Source organism: Ambystoma mexicanum, chromosome 3q, assembly GCF_040938575.1.
Source record: "Ambystoma mexicanum isolate Mex_15411 chromosome 3q, UKY_AmexF1_1, whole genome shotgun sequence".
Taxonomy (NCBI): domain Eukaryota; kingdom Metazoa; phylum Chordata; class Amphibia; order Caudata; family Ambystomatidae; genus Ambystoma; species Ambystoma mexicanum.
This window is the reverse complement of record NC_090926.1, coordinates 378,691,788-378,710,834: the sequence shown is the minus strand read 5'-3', so window position 1 is coordinate 378,710,834 and position 19,047 is coordinate 378,691,788. Positions and strand designations below refer to the sequence as shown.

General features: G+C 46.7%; 1 protein-coding gene across 4 annotated transcripts in view; it reads right to left on the bottom strand.

Annotated features, from left to right (window-relative positions):
- Positions 1 to 19,047, bottom strand: part of TNIP1 (TNFAIP3 interacting protein 1) — a 435,211-nt gene that overhangs the window by 127,132 nt on the left and 289,032 nt on the right. For all 4 annotated transcript variants that reach the window (XM_069654025.1, XM_069654021.1, XM_069654022.1 and 1 more), the window contains one exon: positions 18,032 to 18,163. In XM_069654025.1, coding sequence (XP_069510126.1) covers positions 18,032 to 18,163 — 132 coding nt within the window. The remainder of the gene's footprint in view (positions 1 to 18,031; positions 18,164 to 19,047) is intronic.

Sequence of the window (19,047 nt, the reverse complement as noted above, 5' to 3'; positions counted from 1 at the left end):
AACGGCTCCAAATAATGCAAAATTCGGCAGCACGTTTGGCGTTGAATGTTCCGGGACGCTCCTCTGCCTCACTCATATTAGATAGACTTCAATGGCTTCCGTTGAGAAGCTGCATAAAGTTTAAGGCATTGTGCATTGCACATTTTTTTAAATTTTTTATCACCAGGCCTATTTTTCTTCAGTCGAAACATACTTGTTACACGCCTCCTTGCTTCCTGCGTTCAGCCTCTGCTAATTTGCTGTAAGTTCCACGCTTTTGTAAAACTCAAGCAAGGGGGCACTCTTCTTTGGTCTTGGCCCCTACACTATGGAATTCACTGCCTGTATATTTGCAGGAGATCACGGATCAACTGTGTTTTCGGAAAGGCTCTCAAGACTTTGTTTTGAGGAGGGTTTGTGATTCGTTTGGCTCTTAGGTTGCTTTTGGCTGTTAGCACCCAGATGCCTTTTTGGCCTTGGTTGCGCTCAAGACATTCTTTTACATTACATTACACTGAGGAGCCACTCTTATGTGGCTACACCAATGTTTCCCACCTGCGAAAGTTCCGGAGACATAGGTCGGATAGACAGGTGCTCATCTGCTTGTAAGGAAGGCATGGTATCAAAGTGAGAGACACAAGTGATCACAGTTGAAGGGTGTGTATTGAACTATCAGGGGTGGGAATAAACTCCCAATAAAAACCTAAATCTAAGATGGGAGCAAACTACGACCATTAAATAATAATACAGTCCTAGTGGAGTCAAAAAACAAAAAAAAGGACCTATACTAAAAAAAAACTTTGACAATCCTTACTGCTATGCTACAAAATAGTGTGGGATAATGTTCACAAAATGATAAGTCAGGAAGTTTAGGCCGTTGACCTCCCTTCCCCACGTTTTAAGCACGGGACAAGGCGGGTCACTCCAGCACAGCACACTCCTGGGCTTCTCTGGCACGAGGTCACAGTTAATTTCACCAATATCAGGGCTTCTGTGTCCAAGTCTCTTTTGTGCAACGCCTCTAGCCTCAGAGGATTCGAGGTACCATAAACAACAAAGAAAGTTCCTTTCTCAATATTGAAGTCGGGCGATTAACTCTTCACCGTGGATCCCCCCTCTCAGCCGGGCATCGAGCCTTCTTTCACCTTTAGCCTCCCTCAGTCGGGCTCAGACCAACTTCAATTTTTAGGGTTCACATTTGCCACAACAATCTTCTTGGGTGTGTTACTTTTCACCCAGGATCCCCCTCTTCCAGCCACAGACCCCTTTTTGTACAATTAGTCCCCCTCGGCCGGGCTCAGACAAATTTCAGTTAAAGGCATGGTCTAGTAAAAATTTTTATTGTCCCAACGGGTCGGCCATGTTTTTTTAAGCTTAAGTGGCTCAATTTTAGAAAACTTTCCTAGGACCTTACCCGGGTTTTCGTCCATTAAACGCACGTGAAAACAAGCACCAGGGAGCCGCCATTTTCTGATAATCCTATCTTTTCCCTGATCGCCCTGGCTGACCTGCTTTTGCGGCACTAAATCAATTCCCCCGCCCCTGAGCCTGACATTATCAAAACATTCAAATTCCCCGCCTCTCCCCGTGACGTTACTGTGCTGCGTTGGCAAACGCGCCCAGTCGTCTTCTGCGCGACTCCACACAGAACCCGGAAACCAACACAGATCAACTCACAACACAGCGCGCCACAATTCGGAATATGAAACTGTACTTTAAAATGAAACAGCAACACAGTACATTTGGTAAAGTACATTTATTTGACATTAAATGTTTAGAGAATATTCAGCAATTGACATATGAACTCTGGAAGCCATTTATTTTCTTTTATCTGTATCCGCAATAACTGTTCCGTTTCATCTTGAGTCACGCGCTGTTCCTTTATGGTACACAGGGTGTTCATTTTCGTAAAAAGAATCACTTTGGAAGCACGGTGAACCGCAAGGCTGTTCCATCAACTAGGCATTAGTCCAGCCAAAAGGTGGATATGTTGCTTCTAGCCACTAGTACAGCATAAGGGCATGTGGGCCCTTGGCGATCGTCCCATAATATGGTGATCGTGCTCCAGTTGTTGACACGAAGCTGCAGGTGTCTGCTGAAGAATCCATCCGCCGGTGTCTCAAACAGATGGCAGTGGCAGTAAGGGATCAAATACCTGTTATGAAAACAAAAAAATGATAATTAGTCTCGCTAGCCGAACTTCATTAATATTACTCATTTTATTTATTACGGCCGATCAGAAACTATTTGCTTGCAAGGGTAGTTCAATGGAGTATGTTCGTCTCTAAAATCAATGCAAAAAGTAACGAGATAAATCGAGGCCAACACAATGATAAACGACAGTCTACATGCGTGAGGAATGATATGATATATGATATGGCATTTGTAACGCGCCTATACTCAAGTGTTACTAGGCGTGACGAGGCAGGTGGGGAACAAGGGCAGACAGACAACGATCCTACTAGGCCAGGTGTCTTTCTGATCGCGCATGGGATGGGCTGTACAAGGTTAGTTGAATACAAATTAAATAATAGGGCCAGCTGGTGGAAAGTGCAAGGTAAATGCCGGGAGAAGGGGCTGAAGGATACAGAGACAGTCCCGTAGTGCAGGGAAAAGTGGCTGGGCCAAGGAGCGAGATCGGTGAGACCAGTGGACCTGCATGCCCATGTGCCCACTACGAACAGTTTTACTTGCTTTTCCTAGCTCTTCATTCATTCATTTATTCATGCATCCATTCATTAAATCTTCATTCCGGTATAAAAGCGTGTAAAGATTTACTTACATTATATTTGAAATTTCCATTGTGTCTCTTCGTAATGCAGTCTGTAAAACGGACCGTGCTCTTAATGATTTTTCGTATACTGACCTAAAACTGAAACTCGGTCTAGTTTCTGAATTTTCTTCCTTATCGTCTTACGTTATTGCGCACTCCCTTCAAATGTAGTTCTTTCGGCATGGTAACTGTCTCAAGGTCAAAAAACAATAGACCCTTATACTTCCAGTGCGACTTGTGGGCCTCATCTGGGCGCAGTCATTCGCATTCTTTATTTGCAACATCACGTAGTATTGGCATCTGTGAGAACTTGAAGTTTAGAATCCGTCTATGTAGTGCGCCTCAATGTGCAAATGCGAACTGGCTTCTCTCCCAAATGCCACGGCCCGCTTGGCTGGCGCGTTCTCGTTCTAAGTGCCCCAATTTTGTCCCCGTTGTCTGCGAGCTTTGCAGCCCAAATTGAGACATTTAATTTTTGGCGGAAGGTCAGGGAAAGTATAAAGTACCACAGGAGTGGAGTTAAAAGTGAGATTTATTGTTTGTTTGTTTGTTTTATTATTTGCAATACGCAAGCCTCCCCTCCATTAACAGTGCGCAGCATTTACATTTACATGAGATGAGACATGAGAAAAATATATACATACACATATGTGAGGTGAATAGAGAGAATTCAAAGATGACACCCAGCTTGTTCGCCACCCATGATGGTGAAGGTAGGGGTTAGGTTTGCAGGTACACTGTACAATAACATTTATTTACAAAAAGACAATCATATTGCAGTTATTTAAACCGGGATTTGTACTTCACAATCAGCTGTGCATCGGGTGGGCATGGCACAGTCACAATGTTCGGTGGCAATGGATCACTGCTCTGCACAGAAACGTCCAAAATTCCATATCTGTGCTTCTCTAACACAGCAACAATAAGGCCTTTCACAAAGTCGAACCGCATTTCATCATAGACTGGTTTGATCATCCATTGCTTACTTCGTTTTGAAAACACCTTAGTGTAGCGAGGCAGCCTTACTTTACCCGTAGTCCTAGATTGTTCACGTCCGACATTGCTGTTATGGGCCAAGACCGCTAGTAGAGTGCGATGTTTCATACCCCGAAAGCTAAAATGCAAGCGCTTTGGCCTGTACTTTAGGCACATATTGTGGAACACCTCCAAATCTCCTGTGTGACAGAATTCTGTCAGTCCTCTCAAATCTCTTGATAGAGTTTTGTCGAAAACAATCTTCTCAATGGCTTTGTGTGTCGGTGAAGATGGAGTCAACCACTTCTTCTTTCGTGCCTCCTCTGGGGACAAAGGGCCATGTTCACATTGGTGGAAATGTTCATTTGCTGTCCAGCGGTGAACGTTGGTACAGTGGTGCATCAGTGACCGCCATTTTTCAAGTAGTATTTCCACTGACCCCTCACAAGTTTTTGAGCTCCACCAAAGATGGTTGGTGATAGAATGTGACCACTGCAAAATACTTTCAAAACCTTTTTTTTTCCTGCAGCCGAGATTTTCTTATTGATTGATTTAGCAAGATGCCATACGTCAAATTGATGTTTAATATGTGGGAACTGCTCTCATTGTCTTGGCAATTGAAACGTGTCTATCCGTGGCTATGAGGTCGATGTGCATTCCCCTCGATTGTAGATATTCCACTGATTTTATAAAACCTAGTTTCTCCATGGCCACTGACGATGTACATTGTGTTACCTGCACGACCACCGAACTCACAATTTTCTTACTATCTATGTCCTGAAAGTGGTGGCAGAAAAGCAAGGGCTGTCGCACTGTCCATCGCCGGCTAGCCTGAATCGTTTGCCTTCGAATGTACTTGCTAGAGACAATTGTTCAATTTTCCAAGCATCACTAATGGCCGGAAACAGATAATCAAGTTGGTATGTGTAGTACAGCGCTTTAGAAACGAAATGGGGTCCCACAAACTGAAAGAAAGCCTCTAACTTTCTAAAACTGGAGCCACTAAAAAGTGATGCAGCTGCACACAGTAGATTGCCTGCTGGCATTTTCCCCAGCATTGGTTGTGCAGACCATGAGAACCTATGATTTAATCTACAGGCGGCATTTATTTTGACGTTACTGCCTTTTATTTGACGAGTCACATTAATCAATGGCTTCCCACATACTTTCCCTCTAATGGAATGCACACATTTCAGCATACTTATAATTTCCATCAAACAACTGTCGAATACAATGTATTTGCTCTCTTTCATTAGACTGTCATCCTGCGTCAACGTTGTTTCGGCCTTTGACGTTGTGGAGATTTCAACACATTGGAAAGTAATATCGCTCATATCAAGTTCTGATGCGTCTATGGATGCTGCGGCTGGTTCTTTCACTGTCATTTCAACATCTATTACTTCAACATTGATGGGAGAATACAATAATGTCGACAGGTTTTTTGGTGGCAAATTTTTGGTGGGTGTAGATTGTGTAAATTGATCTGCAACTACTTCAGAGCTATCTTCAATACATTCAATAACATCTTCTTGTGGTGGTGCAGTCGCACTGTAGCTATGGTCCAATGCAACTTTGCTGTAGTCTCCAAACACAATTAATTCATGTTCTGGCCATAGGACATGAGCATCTCGAGCCTGAACACGCCTCGCCTCAATTAATAGTTCCTCCATAATATACATGGTCTGGCAAGCCACATCTCTCATTCGCTTCACTGTCTGTGTGTGTATAGTTCTGCCACACACGGGTAACTGGAGGAGATATTGGAAAAGGGATGTTCAGTTTAAACACAAGATGGAGTGTAGTAGAATTGACTGGAACAAAACATAAAATAGTCCCCAGCACAAACATTTTTTTAAAGTTATGAACTGTTTGTAACTAACCTTTTTTTGTTTTTTTTTCTTTGCAACTTTTTTGACTCGACCTTCAACATCTGCACGCTGTAGCTCTGATTCGTTTCCGCATGTCCTCCCTTCCTCTTGCGCTGCAAGGACTATATTTTCTGTATCCGCATAGACAGCACGGAATGAGGCTCCATCGTCTCCCTGAAACATAGTACTTTCATTACTATGTATCAAAATATTGTTAGCATAAAACACACGTGAGGACGAACACACAGGTACATCTCAATAGCCAAACACGATTTAAACATTGTGTGCAACAATCAAAGGACAAGTATTCGACCAGTGATTATCTATTTCGATGGAACTGTCAGTATCCATACCTCTGGCTCTGCATGGACTGCCATGAATGGTTGTATTGGAGAGGAGGCATCCGCATCTCCCTGAAACACAGTACTTGCATTAGTATGCTTTTCAATATTGGAAACAACACACACTTGGGGTCGACGGCACAGGTACATATAAAGAGATAACCGCAAATGATGCATTGTCCAAAAGAATCAAGGAAAATCCAAATATGATCACATTTCATCGACTTATTTCAACAATTCCTTTACATCTGCATCATCTAAATGAGATGTTGTGATTGTGGTGGAAGCTCCGTCGTCTCCCTGAAACACAGCACTTGCGTTAATAGGGAAGAAAGTATAGCAAATGGAATCACGTTATATGGTCACGCATGATGGAGCTGTCATTATCCATACCTCGTGCTGCTGAAGAATATCTATGGATGTTGCAAATGTAGTGCGCACTTCCGAAAGCTGTTGCGCCGATTCGTATACTTGAATGTCAGGCTCTGCATCAAGTGCAGGGGTTGACGCTCCATCAACTGCCTGAAACATAGTACTTGCATTAGTGAGGATTACAATTGTGAAAACATAACACACACCTGGGGTCGACAGCACAGGTACATATCAACGGCTAACCACAAATTAAACATTGTGTAGAACAATCAAACAACAAGAATTCCAGCTCTGATGATGACGCTCGGTAGAGCTGTCAGTATCCATACCTCCTGATGTTGAAAAACATCTAGAAATGTTGTAGATGTGGCGAACGCTTCAGCATCTGCCTGAAAGACAGTACTTGCATTAGTATGGATAACACTAATTATAACTGAAAACAAACACCAGTGGACGATAACTAAGGTGTATATTAATTGGAAAGCAGCAACCAAACATTCGGTAAAATAATAACACGATAGAATAAAACTATTACTTGACATGCATAAAACAAGTATGTAGCGGATTAGCCTAGTAAGATTACCTGATGCGCGCTAGAAGTGGTTGATAACTGCGACCAAGTCAAGGATGTAGAATGTTCTTGCTTCAGATTCAAGGGATAGTCAAGAAGTTGTAAAGGTCAATTAATGATTGATAATGAAATGCCAATATTAAAAATAGCCATGTAAGCCGACAGAATACTTGAAAAATGCTCAATACAGCACAGTTCCCTGTCCCCATATATATATATGGGATACATTACTCACCGTAATCGTATTTCTGATGCTTGCATCTGCTTAGATTCACATGCTGTGCATAGGCCGACATCTAGTGGAAGCTGCGGAGTATTACAGTTTGTTTTTCGAAACTCGAAAATGGGTGTCGACACAGGCGTGCCAGTAATACTATCCCTAGTGTGACGTCCACTGTACCCAAGATCCCTCACGCGTCTGGGATCCTCAGATTGTATTTTTTCTGACATGAGGAAGCATGAGGAGTAGCGTGAGTACAGATAATCCAAGCAGATAGACAGAAAGGTAAGACTACAAGCAATCATGCGCCTTCTCTCGGAGGGGAGGAAGGGTGGGTCGCATGTGAATCTAAGCAGATACAAGCATCAGAAATACGATTACGGTGAGTAATGTATCCCTTCTGAGGCTTGTGGAATCTGCTTAGATCACATGCTGTGCATAGATTAGCGAGCAGTACCCGAAGAAGGAGGTGGGATGTGAGAAGGGTCATGAGCAAACAGGTGTCTTAGAACCGCTTGTCCCACTTGTGTATCTGTCTTGGAATGAGTGTCAATGCAGTAATGCTGAGTAAAAGTGTGAATAGAGCTCCAAGTAGCTGCTTTGCAAATGGTGTCGAGGGGAACATTTGCAATGAAAGCCAGAGTGGCCCCAATGCCTCTAGTAGAATGGGCCCTTGGCGTAAAAGGCAGAGTTTTTTCAGAAAGAGAGTAACACAGCTGTATACAGTTGATAATCCACTTCGAGATCGCGCCTTTAGAGACGCGATCCCCCTCTCTGCCTGTAGCTACGGAGACAAACAGTTGATCTGTTTTCCTTAGCGGTCTGGTTTTATTTACATAGTAGAGGACCGCCCTACGCACATCAAGGGTGTGTAGTTTCACCTCAGCCGAGCTTTGCGGGTTTTGGAAGAAAGCCGGAAGCTCGATGGACTGGTTTACATGGAATTTAGATATAAATTTAGGTGAGAACCTAGGGTGTGTGCGTAAAACCAGTTTGTCTTTGTGGATAGTAAAGAAAGGATCCTGCACTGACAGAGCCTGAATTTCACTGACCCTTCTTATAGAGGTAATGGCTACTAAGAAGGCCGTTTTATAAGTCAGGTGTTTGAGACTACTTTTATGCATGGGTTCGAAAGGGGGGCCCATGAGCTTAGCTAGCACCACATTGAGGTCCCATCCTGGCGGTGGGTTCGAAATAGGAGGGTGAAGTCTCTTTACTCCTTCCATGAAGGCTTTAACTACTGGTACTTTCCACCACGATACTTTGTTATGGGATGTGGTGTAAGCCGAGAGGGCTGCCAGGTGTACTTTCAGAGAGTTAAAAACCAAACCTGCGTCCAGCAGGTGGAGCATGTATGTTACAACGTTGGAAGGAGTGCAATCAACTGGGTTGATTTGTTTATTCTGGCACCAAATAACGAATCTCTTCCACTTATCAAAGTAACAGTGCCTTGTGTTTGGTTTCCTGGATTCTTTTAGGATGTCCATACACCTCTGTGGTAAATTGAGATGCCCAAACTCTATGACCTCAGGAGCCATGCTGCCAGGTTCATTGAGTTGGGTTCCTGGTGCACTGTTTGACCTTGTTGCTGGGACAGTAGGTTGTACCAGGCTGGGAGTTTGATGGGCTCGCACACCGCCATCCTGCGTAGGTGTGGAAACCATGGTTGTCTCGCCCACATGGGAGCAACTAGGATGAGCGTCATCGATTCCTTGTTCATCTTGTACACCACTTTCCTGATGAGAGGAGTTGGTGGAAAAGCGTACGCAAACATCCCTGACCAGTTCATCCACAGGGCGTTCCCTTGGGAGTCTGGCTGGGGGAACCTGGATGCAAATCCTGGGCATTGTTTGTTTTCGCTTGTGGCGAATAGGTCTATAGTGGGGAAACCCCACTGAGAGAAGAGATATTCTACGATATCTCTGTGAAGGACCCATTCGTGTTCCTCTGGGAGGGAGTCTCTGCTTAGGGCATCCGCTAGGGAATTGAGCTCCCCTGGAACATGTTGTGATGACAGGAAGATGTTCCGTCTGAGTGCCCATATCCAGATTTTCTGGGCAAGCTTTGACAGATTTGGCGAACGAGTCCCTCCTTGTTTGTTCAGATAGAACATGGCTGTCGTGCTGTCCGTCCGGATTTGCACCGACAAGTTTCGCAGATGGGGCTCGAACGCCCGAAGCGCTTGGAATACTGCCAGAAGCTCTAGCAGGTTGATGTGGTTCTTGGCTACTGAGTGAGACCAGAGACCCTGGGCTGTGTGGTGGAGATGGTGAGCTCCCCACCCAGTCAGGCATGCATCTGTAGTCACCACTGCCTGTACTTCGGGATCGTAAAAGGGTTTTCCCCTTGCCAGATTCTCTCTTGTCCACCAGTGTAAGCTTTGTACGAGTGTTGGCGAAACAACCACTAGATCGTCCCACTGACCACTTGCCTGAGACCACTGTTTCGCCAACCATTCCTGCATGGGACGCATGCGCAGACGCGCGTGGGGGACCAGGTAAATGCATGACGCCATCATGCCCAGTAACCGCATTGCTTTGCGTACCGTTATTTGTTGACTTGACTGATAATGTGGAATTTGCAGTAGTATATTCCGAATTCTCTCTTCCGAAGGGAAGGTCAACCCTTTTTGAGTATCTAGGATTGCTCCTAGGAACTGTTTTGAGGTGCTTGGCACCAGACTTGACTTCTTCTCGTTGATAGAGAAGCCTAATTCGTGGAGGAGGTCGATAGTCCTCTGAATGTTTGACCTGCAAATTCCTGGGGTTTCCCCCGTTATGAGCCAGTCGTCCAGATAAGGGTACACTGGGATTGCCTCCCTGCGTAGGTGTGCAGCTGCCACCGCCAGTACCTTGGTGAATACCCTTGGTGCTGAAGCTATCCCGAAGGGCAGTACCTTGAATTGGTAGTGGCGACTGTCCACCTTGAAGCGCAAGTATTTTCTGTGCGCTGGGAGCATGGAAATATGAAAATAAGCATCTTTCATATCCAAGGTTGCCATGTAATCCCCCTTTTTTAGGAGGGGGGATTACCTCTTGTAGCGTGGTCATACGGAATTTTTGGGGCTTGACATACTTGTTGGCAGGCCGTAAGTCCAATACTGGGCGCATTGTCAAATCTTTCTTTGGCACAAGGAAGTAAGTTGAATAGATACCCTTGTTTACCTGGTGTCCTGGGACGAGTTCTATCGCGTCCTTTTGTAGCAGAATGGCGATCTCCTCGAGAAGGATCTTCTGATGTTCTAAGGAGTGTATTCTTTGTCGTGGAGGGTGGTTCCGGGGACGCTGCAGTAATTCTATACAATATCCTGTGGACACTGTTGACAGCACCCATCTGTCTGAGGTGATCCCTTCCCAAGCCTGGGTGAAGTTGGAAATGCGTCCCCCTACTGGGGTTGCGTGAGAAGGGACCCTGAACTGAGCGTCACTGCTTTGGTGGAGGTGTGCCACCTCCCTTGTTGGGGCTGCCTCTGCCTCTTCCACGACCTCTCTTGTTACCCTTGCCGTAACTTTGGGTAGACTGCTGGTTGTTGTTCCATTGTGCACCCTGTCCTTGGGCATAGTTGCCTCTTTGTGAATTTTGGCCGTGTGGGCGACGAAAATTACTGTTCCCCCTCTGGTTAGGGGGTTTGTTGGTAAGCTGGCCAAGGGATTTGAGAGTCTCGTACTCGTCCTTGGCATTCTTAAGTGCGTCTTCGACCGCTTTCCCAAACAATAGATCGGGTTCCACCGGCTTGTCTATTAATGAAGCCTGGGTTTCTGTTTTGAACCCCGACTGCCGTAACCACGCATGTCTCTTGATAACAGTACCTTCTGCCATCAATCTTCCTGCGTTGTCCGCGGCGTCGAAAGTTGCTTTTAATATGCAACCAGACACGGCTCTCCCTTCTGCCGAGATCCGAGCCAAATGGCCCTTTAACGGTTCAGGAGCAGAGGCTATGAGCGCCGCGACCTCTTCCCATTGATGGCAGTTGTAACTTGCCAACAGGGTGGTGGAGTTTGCAATCCTTGCTTGGTAGGCGGACGTTGAGGCTACCTTCCTGCCAAACCCGTAGAGTCTTTTGCTCTCCTTGTCGGGAGGAGCTTCTGACGACGATAAGGGTGTCCCCGCCCTCTTCCGAGTGTTGGTAACCACTAGGGAGTCTGGTTTAAGATGTCCTCTTATATAAAGAGGGTCAGACTGGGCTGCCCGAAAAAGTTTTTCGACTCTGGGGTTGACGGCTCTGGTGAGGTTAGGATTCACCAGGGATGGATCTATTCTACGTTGGATGGATTTAAGGATAGGGATGGTCTGAGCGACCGGCCTCCTCTCTCCCACCAACTCTTCTGCGAAGTCCCTTTCCTCCTGTACACCGTGGGTGTCGATGTGAAAATGTTCTGCTGCGCGAGCGAGAACTTCATTAAGGAGGGGCTGGTTATCAACTGGCGAGTCGGTAATTGGGGCTTCGCTCTCTACCGGGGAATCTACTCTGTAAATTTCCTGCTCATCTTCTACCTCCTCCAGGTCCTCATCATCCGCATAGTATTCAGTCCCGGTTTGTTCCTCCATAATTGTAAACTCCTGGTCCCCTTCAGGGAAAGGCTGTCCTTGGTATCTGGGGTGTGGAGTAGAGTATGGAGTAGAGTAAGGCTGCACCTCGAAGGGTTCAGGTCTTTCGAACCGGGCCTTTTTACTTAGGGGGATAGGATCAGAGGAGCCTGAGGATGTGGCCCCTTGAGGGTCATACGAAAGGAAATGTTCTGGGTTTTTGTCATAAAAATCAGCTAAGGAAGACATCCTTGACATGACCCTGTCTATGTCTTCACTGGACCATTCTTTGGAACAGGGTATGACTTTAGTAGGCAACTTAGAGGACTTATCAAGGGTACCCTTGCTGGATGTTGATGTCCCAGTAGATTTATGTTTGTCTGTCTGCTTAGGGTGGAAGGATGGGTTTACAGGAGTGGAAGGCTGTGCTTTCCGCTGTTTCCCCCCCTCCCCGTGCGTGGAAAAATGTTTTCCCTGCCCCTTGGAAGCCCCAGAGACTTTCAACGCCTGGCGTCGAGGGTCGGGAGAGGTATCTTGTTTCGAGCGTGGGGCCTCGCTGGTGTTAACTGCGGCCTCGGTCTCCTGGAGCGTGGCCTGGGGGTGGAAGTCGTCTTCGTCTTCCGACGATCGAACTTCCGTTAATCTAGGGAGCGAGGCACTCTTGGCAAGAGTGGATGATTGCCTTGCGTCATGAGGCGATCTCGATCGAGAGCGCCCAGAGGACACCGAGTCGGACCGTTCTATCTGTGCCTCTTTCCGAGAAGTCGACGTCGTCGAGGTTCGGTTGGACTTAGTGTGTGTAGGGTGTGTAGCGCTTGCGTCGCCGGGGGTCTTCCCCATAGCCGCCCTGCCGGACAACCTTCCGAGGTCGGGGACCTGCGCTCGGCAGTCTTTCGACGCCCTAATGCCCTCGCCGTCCGAAAGTACGGCGTCGCTGCCATCGCTGAAGGCGCCCTCCGCTGCCATGGCCGCCTGCCTGGCGTGGTGGGCCCAACGCTTTGTCGAACGGTCCTTAAGTGTCTTAGGCTTAAACCTACTACACGCTCTGCAGTTCGCTTCGGGGTGGTCCCTCGGCAAGCAGAGATTGCACGTGGCGTGCCTGTCGACCCAAGGGTATTTGCGGTTGCACTTGGGGCAGAATTGGAAAGGGGTACCCTCCATACGCACCTTGAGGCAGCGGGCTGGTAAGTGTAGGAAATATATAAGGTGTACCTATATACCAAGAGTGAAGAGTATGTACCACCCCCCACTCTCCCTACTTGCAGGGCCGAGGTCAGCGGCCTACTAGGCCCGGGCCGTGGCCAGCGGCCTTCCGAGGCCCAGATCCGTCGTGCAGCAGCCGACGGTCGATGTCTTCTCCAGCCGTCGTCGAGGGTCGACGTTGGGGTGGGGAAGGATGTCAAATAATTTTAAACTTCAATAATTAACAAAAGTATGGCTAAGGCCAGGGGACTCCGCAAGATGCTTCCGACCAGTATGGCGGAAAAAAACAATCTGAGGATCCCAGACGCGTGAGGGATCTTGGGTACAGTGGACGTCACACTAGGGATAGTATTACTGGCACGCCTGTGTCGACGCCCATTTTCGAGTTTCGAAAAACAAACTAATACTCCGCAGCTTCCACTAGATGTCGGCCTATGCACAGCATGTGATCTAAGCAGATTCCACAAGCCTCAGAAATATATATATATACATTGTGTTTGTGGGTTATGAAATCGAAAAAGAATATATTGATAAATGGCATTATTCAAAAAACTATACACTCATATCAATATCGAAATTATTACAAGGCATAGAACACCTACAATATCTATTAATCCATTCGGCCACATACTACCGCAAGGCCTAAAGCTAAATCCGGACACTTGACTCACCGGTGGCGGAATGTGGATGAATAGAGTGGGAATAGCGTTTTCGCGCAATTTCCGTGTCGTTCGCCGTTTATTCTTCTTTGTTACCCAAGAAGTTGTGTACATGTCCAAGGAAAAGTGCCGGCTGCAATTGATTGATAATTGATGTGACTGAAATCTGAACATGTGACTCATCCCTTGGATGTTCTGTCTTGCACGAGAAGGAAACATGCTAACATTATTGACTGGACCCCCGAAGGATGCAATTCAATCACAATAGTCACAGATGAAAATAAATAGATCTATTGATAGCATAGCAATGGAAACTCAAGTCAATACCAATGAGACCAATGAACATAGCACTGTTGTGTACTCTACTCGAAAATAGATAGAAATTTAAAAATCTGCGCAATATGACCAGGATACATGGCCTTACCTTGACCAACAAACAGTTGGATTCAGCAAGCAGAGCAGTATGTTGCGGGAGAATAGGTGGATGGCCACAGGTAGCGCACTGATGGGTATGCTCGAAGCGGTCACAGAAGTTCACGGATAGCACGACGACGAGCAGATTAGCATAGATCTCAGTGGTTCCCAGGTAGCACGTTCAAGAGTTGACTTGCAAAGCACAAAGATGTTCTCATGAGACATATTGAGTGGTTTTTAAAGTATTAGAAACTGGGGTGTGTTTGTGAATGAATGACGTATGTATGTCGTGGTATTAGGGGGACGGCCTGCCTCAGGGGAGGGCTGCCTGGAGACACAGGGTCTGAGGAGGCCATGTGACCGATGGCCCCTTGGCGTGGGACACCTTTTGAAGTGTACATGCAGTTTGGCACCTTGGCCTTTCGCGCCCCTGACAGCCCCCCATGCCAGCGCTCATCCCTGGGTGTGAACCGCCTTTGATAGAGGGGGGTGGGATGGATGGCCCTGGGGCGTGCAGATAAGGCACAGGAAGACTGCTGAATGGAGACACACTTATGTGGATTGCAGGGGGGCGGCCTGCCTCAAGGGAGGCCTGCCTGGAGACACGGGGTCTGAGGAGGCCATGTGACCGATGGCCCCTTGGCGTGGGACACCTTTTGAAGTGTACATGTAGTTTGGCACCTTGGCCGTTTGCACCCGTCACAGCCCCCCATGCCAGCGCGCACCCACCGGCGCGAACCGCCTTTATATCAATATACAGTATATCGACTTTATATCAAGAATAGTATATCGTTGCTTATCAATAACAAATGCCACATACCGGAGATTCTTGTGAGCACAGACCCACACTTCAACCGGTGTATTATAGTGGTCAAGACCCTAAGGCCTGTATAATCCAATGGTAATTGTTAGTATAGATATATGTGTGACTTTTATAGAGACATAACCTACTGAAAGACTTTGAACAAGTGTTATTTAGTGCATGCATTATCGAGAATATGTTATGTTAGCTTAGATAGATAGTGACCACCCTGCTTCACATCAACCAGACCTTCACCCATTGGGAGCACAGATGTCTGACGTCCATCCTTGAATGGAGACACACTTGATTCATTTAAAAAATCGAGACAAACATTGTTAAAATATATGTGGTGTTTTATTTTGTATCTTATTTTCATGACACAAAAATACAAGACTTTAAAGATTATACAGGTCAGGTTGCATGCAGCACAGCGAGAGAAAATCCCCTGTACTGACCGCTGTCACTCGGGAACGTTTCTCTAATGGCACGAACGACACAGGCGGGTATCACTCTTCGAACGCGGTGTCCAAGCCTCCCGTGAAGCCACCATGTAAAGGAACGATAGGCCACCAGCCTGTACCACCTGTGAAAAGGAATGAAACAAACTGTTTTTAAATGACCCAGATTAGTTTAATAAACGTTTGTTGTCAATGACAATTCTTGTAACTAATGGCATTTTACCCGGACAAATGCTATCTAGACAATGCACACTATTAAATGACTTACATGCGTTACAGTGATATGTAGATGTAATTGTGGATATAGTAGAAGAACATGAAATAGGAGTGGCATGACAAGCAGAGTATACTTACTCGTTACTCGGATTACGAGGACGAACAGTTGCTCGAAGTTCGTGCATAAGCACCATCATTATTCTCAACACGGCCCGTGTGAGGCAGGCTGCCCTGAAGTCTGGCAGCTTGGTGATGCATTGCGGTCGTGGCTCGCCTTCCGAAATGTAGGCCAGGCATCCCGAGTTTTCTCGGCAGCAGCAGTTCTCGTCCTCAGTTGGCATTAGCTCGCACCGATTGCATGTGCACTAGGTGGAGACGCCGTCCATTCGACTAGGCCCAGGCTCTTCATCTGTTGATTGGTCCTGCCAACTGCCGTCCGAATCCCCATCGTTTTCGCGTGCTTCCCTTTCCAGTAGTTCCTCCTCGGTATACTCGGGCTCGTACATGTAGGGCATTATTGTAGCCATTGTGTGTTAAACAAACTAAAATAATTGATAGCGGTGGTACTTGTATCTGTTCACACGGGCTACAAGCGGCGAAGGTAGCTGACCAGAGCACTGAAACGAGTCACATAATACTCAAAGTAACACAGAGAGAGGAATGGAATTGAAAATCGGCTGCTGTGTGTTGTGAAACGGTCTGTTTATACTTACTGAGGAGAGAGGCGTCCTGCCATTTCCATGGCGACACGTCATTAGCTGAAGCGCAGCAAATGTTGACACGAGACGTGCTTTGGCGTTGGGAAATGGGCGGTACGAGTCTGCTGATGACAGGCTCCGGGGCGGGGGAATTGATTTAGTGCCGCAAAAGCATGTCAGCCAGGGCGATCGGGGAAAAGATAGGATTATCAGAAAATGGCAGCTCCCTAGTGCTTGTTTTCGCGTGCGTTTAATGGACGAAAACTCAGGTAAGGTCCCATAGGAAAGTTTTCTAAAATCGAGCCACTTAGGCTTAAAAAAACATGGCCGACCCGTTGGGACAATAAAAATGTTTACTAGACCATGCCTTTAACAGACAATCAAAGACTTTCGAATGTGCACAAGGTTGAACGTTCCCGCTGCAGGACCACTTCTATTTCACAGTTCAATAATTCTTCCCTGTTCAGGGGAAGGGGGCACCAAATAGACCTTTGAGTGAGAACCCACATGGCGTCGGACCACTCTCTATCTGGTACCTATCTTGTTTTCACTAAGTTCATCAGTATTCAAGCTCTCTTTCTTCATACAAAGTTGCCGCTTGTAACCTTGAGCATAACACAGTCCGGTAGACTATCAGTTTCTGTGCTGAACTCGTTGCTGATGCTTTGCTGTCAGAGTCAAGAACAGTACCACAGTGGTAATCGCGACTCCCCACCTTGGCTATCAATGTATTAATGCGCGAGTCCCCTGTGTACCTTTGACACACGCTACACCGTTCGTCTGCTGCAATTCCTGGTCTTAAGTTTCTTTTCCTTGAGGTTTCTTGAAAATCACGGCTCTGTGTTGAAAAGGGCAAGGGCATTTCCCTCCTTGTCGTCCTCTCCGATCCCGCCGCCTTGCTCCTCGGTTTAAACTGCCATTCCCAAATTGCTGCTTCCTCATGCGTTTTGCCTTGTTCAGAGTGTGCTTTCATGCTCCGCCTTTCAACCATGTGGGGAAGTGTGATGTAAGTCAGGTGTGTGTAATTATCACTAATTGCCTGACTCTGCCTGACCCTTGTCTGGGGAAATGTCAGGTATACGTCTCGTTGTCGCTCACGATCAACTGGCCGCGAGAAGTGTTAATGTCGGGAAAAGGGGGGGGGGTTGAGCTTTTAGGTATCCTACCTGGTAGAATGAGGAAAAGGTTACAGGGAAGGGGACACCGCGTCTCACCCTTTGGTGTCCCACTCCCTGAAGAACTCACACCACCCCCCCACCCAGGTGATCCTCCTGCACTGGTCCACCCCCAGGAACTGGATCCAATAGCGATTGCCATGTCCTGGCCACGTGAATGACAGATTCCCGGGGACAAGCGAGTGAGACACCTTCAGGTTTCTCACAATGCCACACTACAGATGGGCAAGCAGCAGGCGCCTTCATCCTTGGATGAGTGGCATTGAGGCTCCTCTACTTGCCCACCCTGTCTTAGATGCATTTCTCCTCAGATCTTCCAAGGTAAGAAAATGCTATGCACCGTTCACAAACCTTATAAAACCATGGTTTGTCAAAGATCAAAAAAACGTCTTCTCGGTTCCTCAACCTTGCCTGCCTTTTCCATTTTAATCCTAACCTCTCCTAGTTTTTCATTCCACTCCTTTGAATCTCAGGTTAACCTAGCCTTTAAAACACTTCTATCCCTCGATTTCCATGCCTTCCTACTTCTTGTAGCCTTGGGATAGCTACTTATTCCTCTCTCCTCTCATCTCTCCATCTATTCAAGTCTGCCCCACCTTCCCCATTTCAAACTCTGATTAGCTCTCTCAATGGTATATACTGATCCCCCTCAATTTCGCCCTCTTACTTTTCAACTCCATAATCCTCTGAGTGCCCCCTCCCTCATTGGCTTTGCACCTTTCCTGCCTGCATCCCCCCTCTCCTTTGTCTTTCTCCATCTCCTCCTCACAATGATCACACCTCTTCAGTCTCAATTTTGGACTTGGCAAGAAGCAGCTTGCGTTCAAAGTCCCTCTGTTTCTGTTCCCGCTCTGCTTCCAAGTCAGTGACAAGTTTCTGGGAGTCAGACAGCTTCTGGCGCAGTGAGGTTATCTACAGAGGAAAAGAACGACAGAGGAAACCATTAAAGTGGTATTATGGCTCCAACTTAATGGGGCAGGAGAGAGAACATTGTGCAAAAATAAAAATGCATTAAAAACACATCAGCACACTATCAATATCGAGAGGTAATAGCTACACCCAAAAACACTGGTCTACAACGGACAAACAGGGACATAGTTTGTGTGCAGCCAACAGGGGAGGCAGTGCATTCCGGATCTACGTTGAAGGACCGTATTCTAAAAGCTTGAGTTACAAAATAGCGGAGCCAAATTGGCCGTATTTTGTAACTCAAGCATTTCCAAATGTCCCTTTTTGTGCCCCGCTTTACTTTTTATGTATGGGGGGGGACACCCCTGCAGCCCCTATTGCCAAACTAGGGGAGCGAGGGACAACCCTGCATCCCTTAATCAGCATTTTGGCTTACTTTTTTTTTTTTTTTTAACCAACCCAATGTGCACTAAACACACATTCAGCTTTTTATTTACGAGCTTCCGGTGCGATACCAGGCTTCCCACAGCCCTGGGGCTCTTTGACGGTGGACCCTGGGCAGAGAAAGGCACAGCTCCTCTAAGGGACTGGAGCCGAATGCAGCTGCACTTGGACCATGCAGGACACAAAACTCAATAGTGCATTTCCTTGCAGACCACAGCTGTCAAGCAGGTGTCAGTGTACAACATGGTAGAAAGGGGATAAGGAACTTGATTCACAAAACATACTGCAGAATTCGAGAAGCCGCTGTCAGCACCAGCTTGAGTTTCCTTGCTAGACATGTGTGGGGATTTGTGTAATTTTCCATTAAAAGCAATATTGAAAGGGAGCCAAAAAAAAAAGCAGAGGAGCTGGGGCAGTGGCACATGGTAGGGCATTTTATGCAT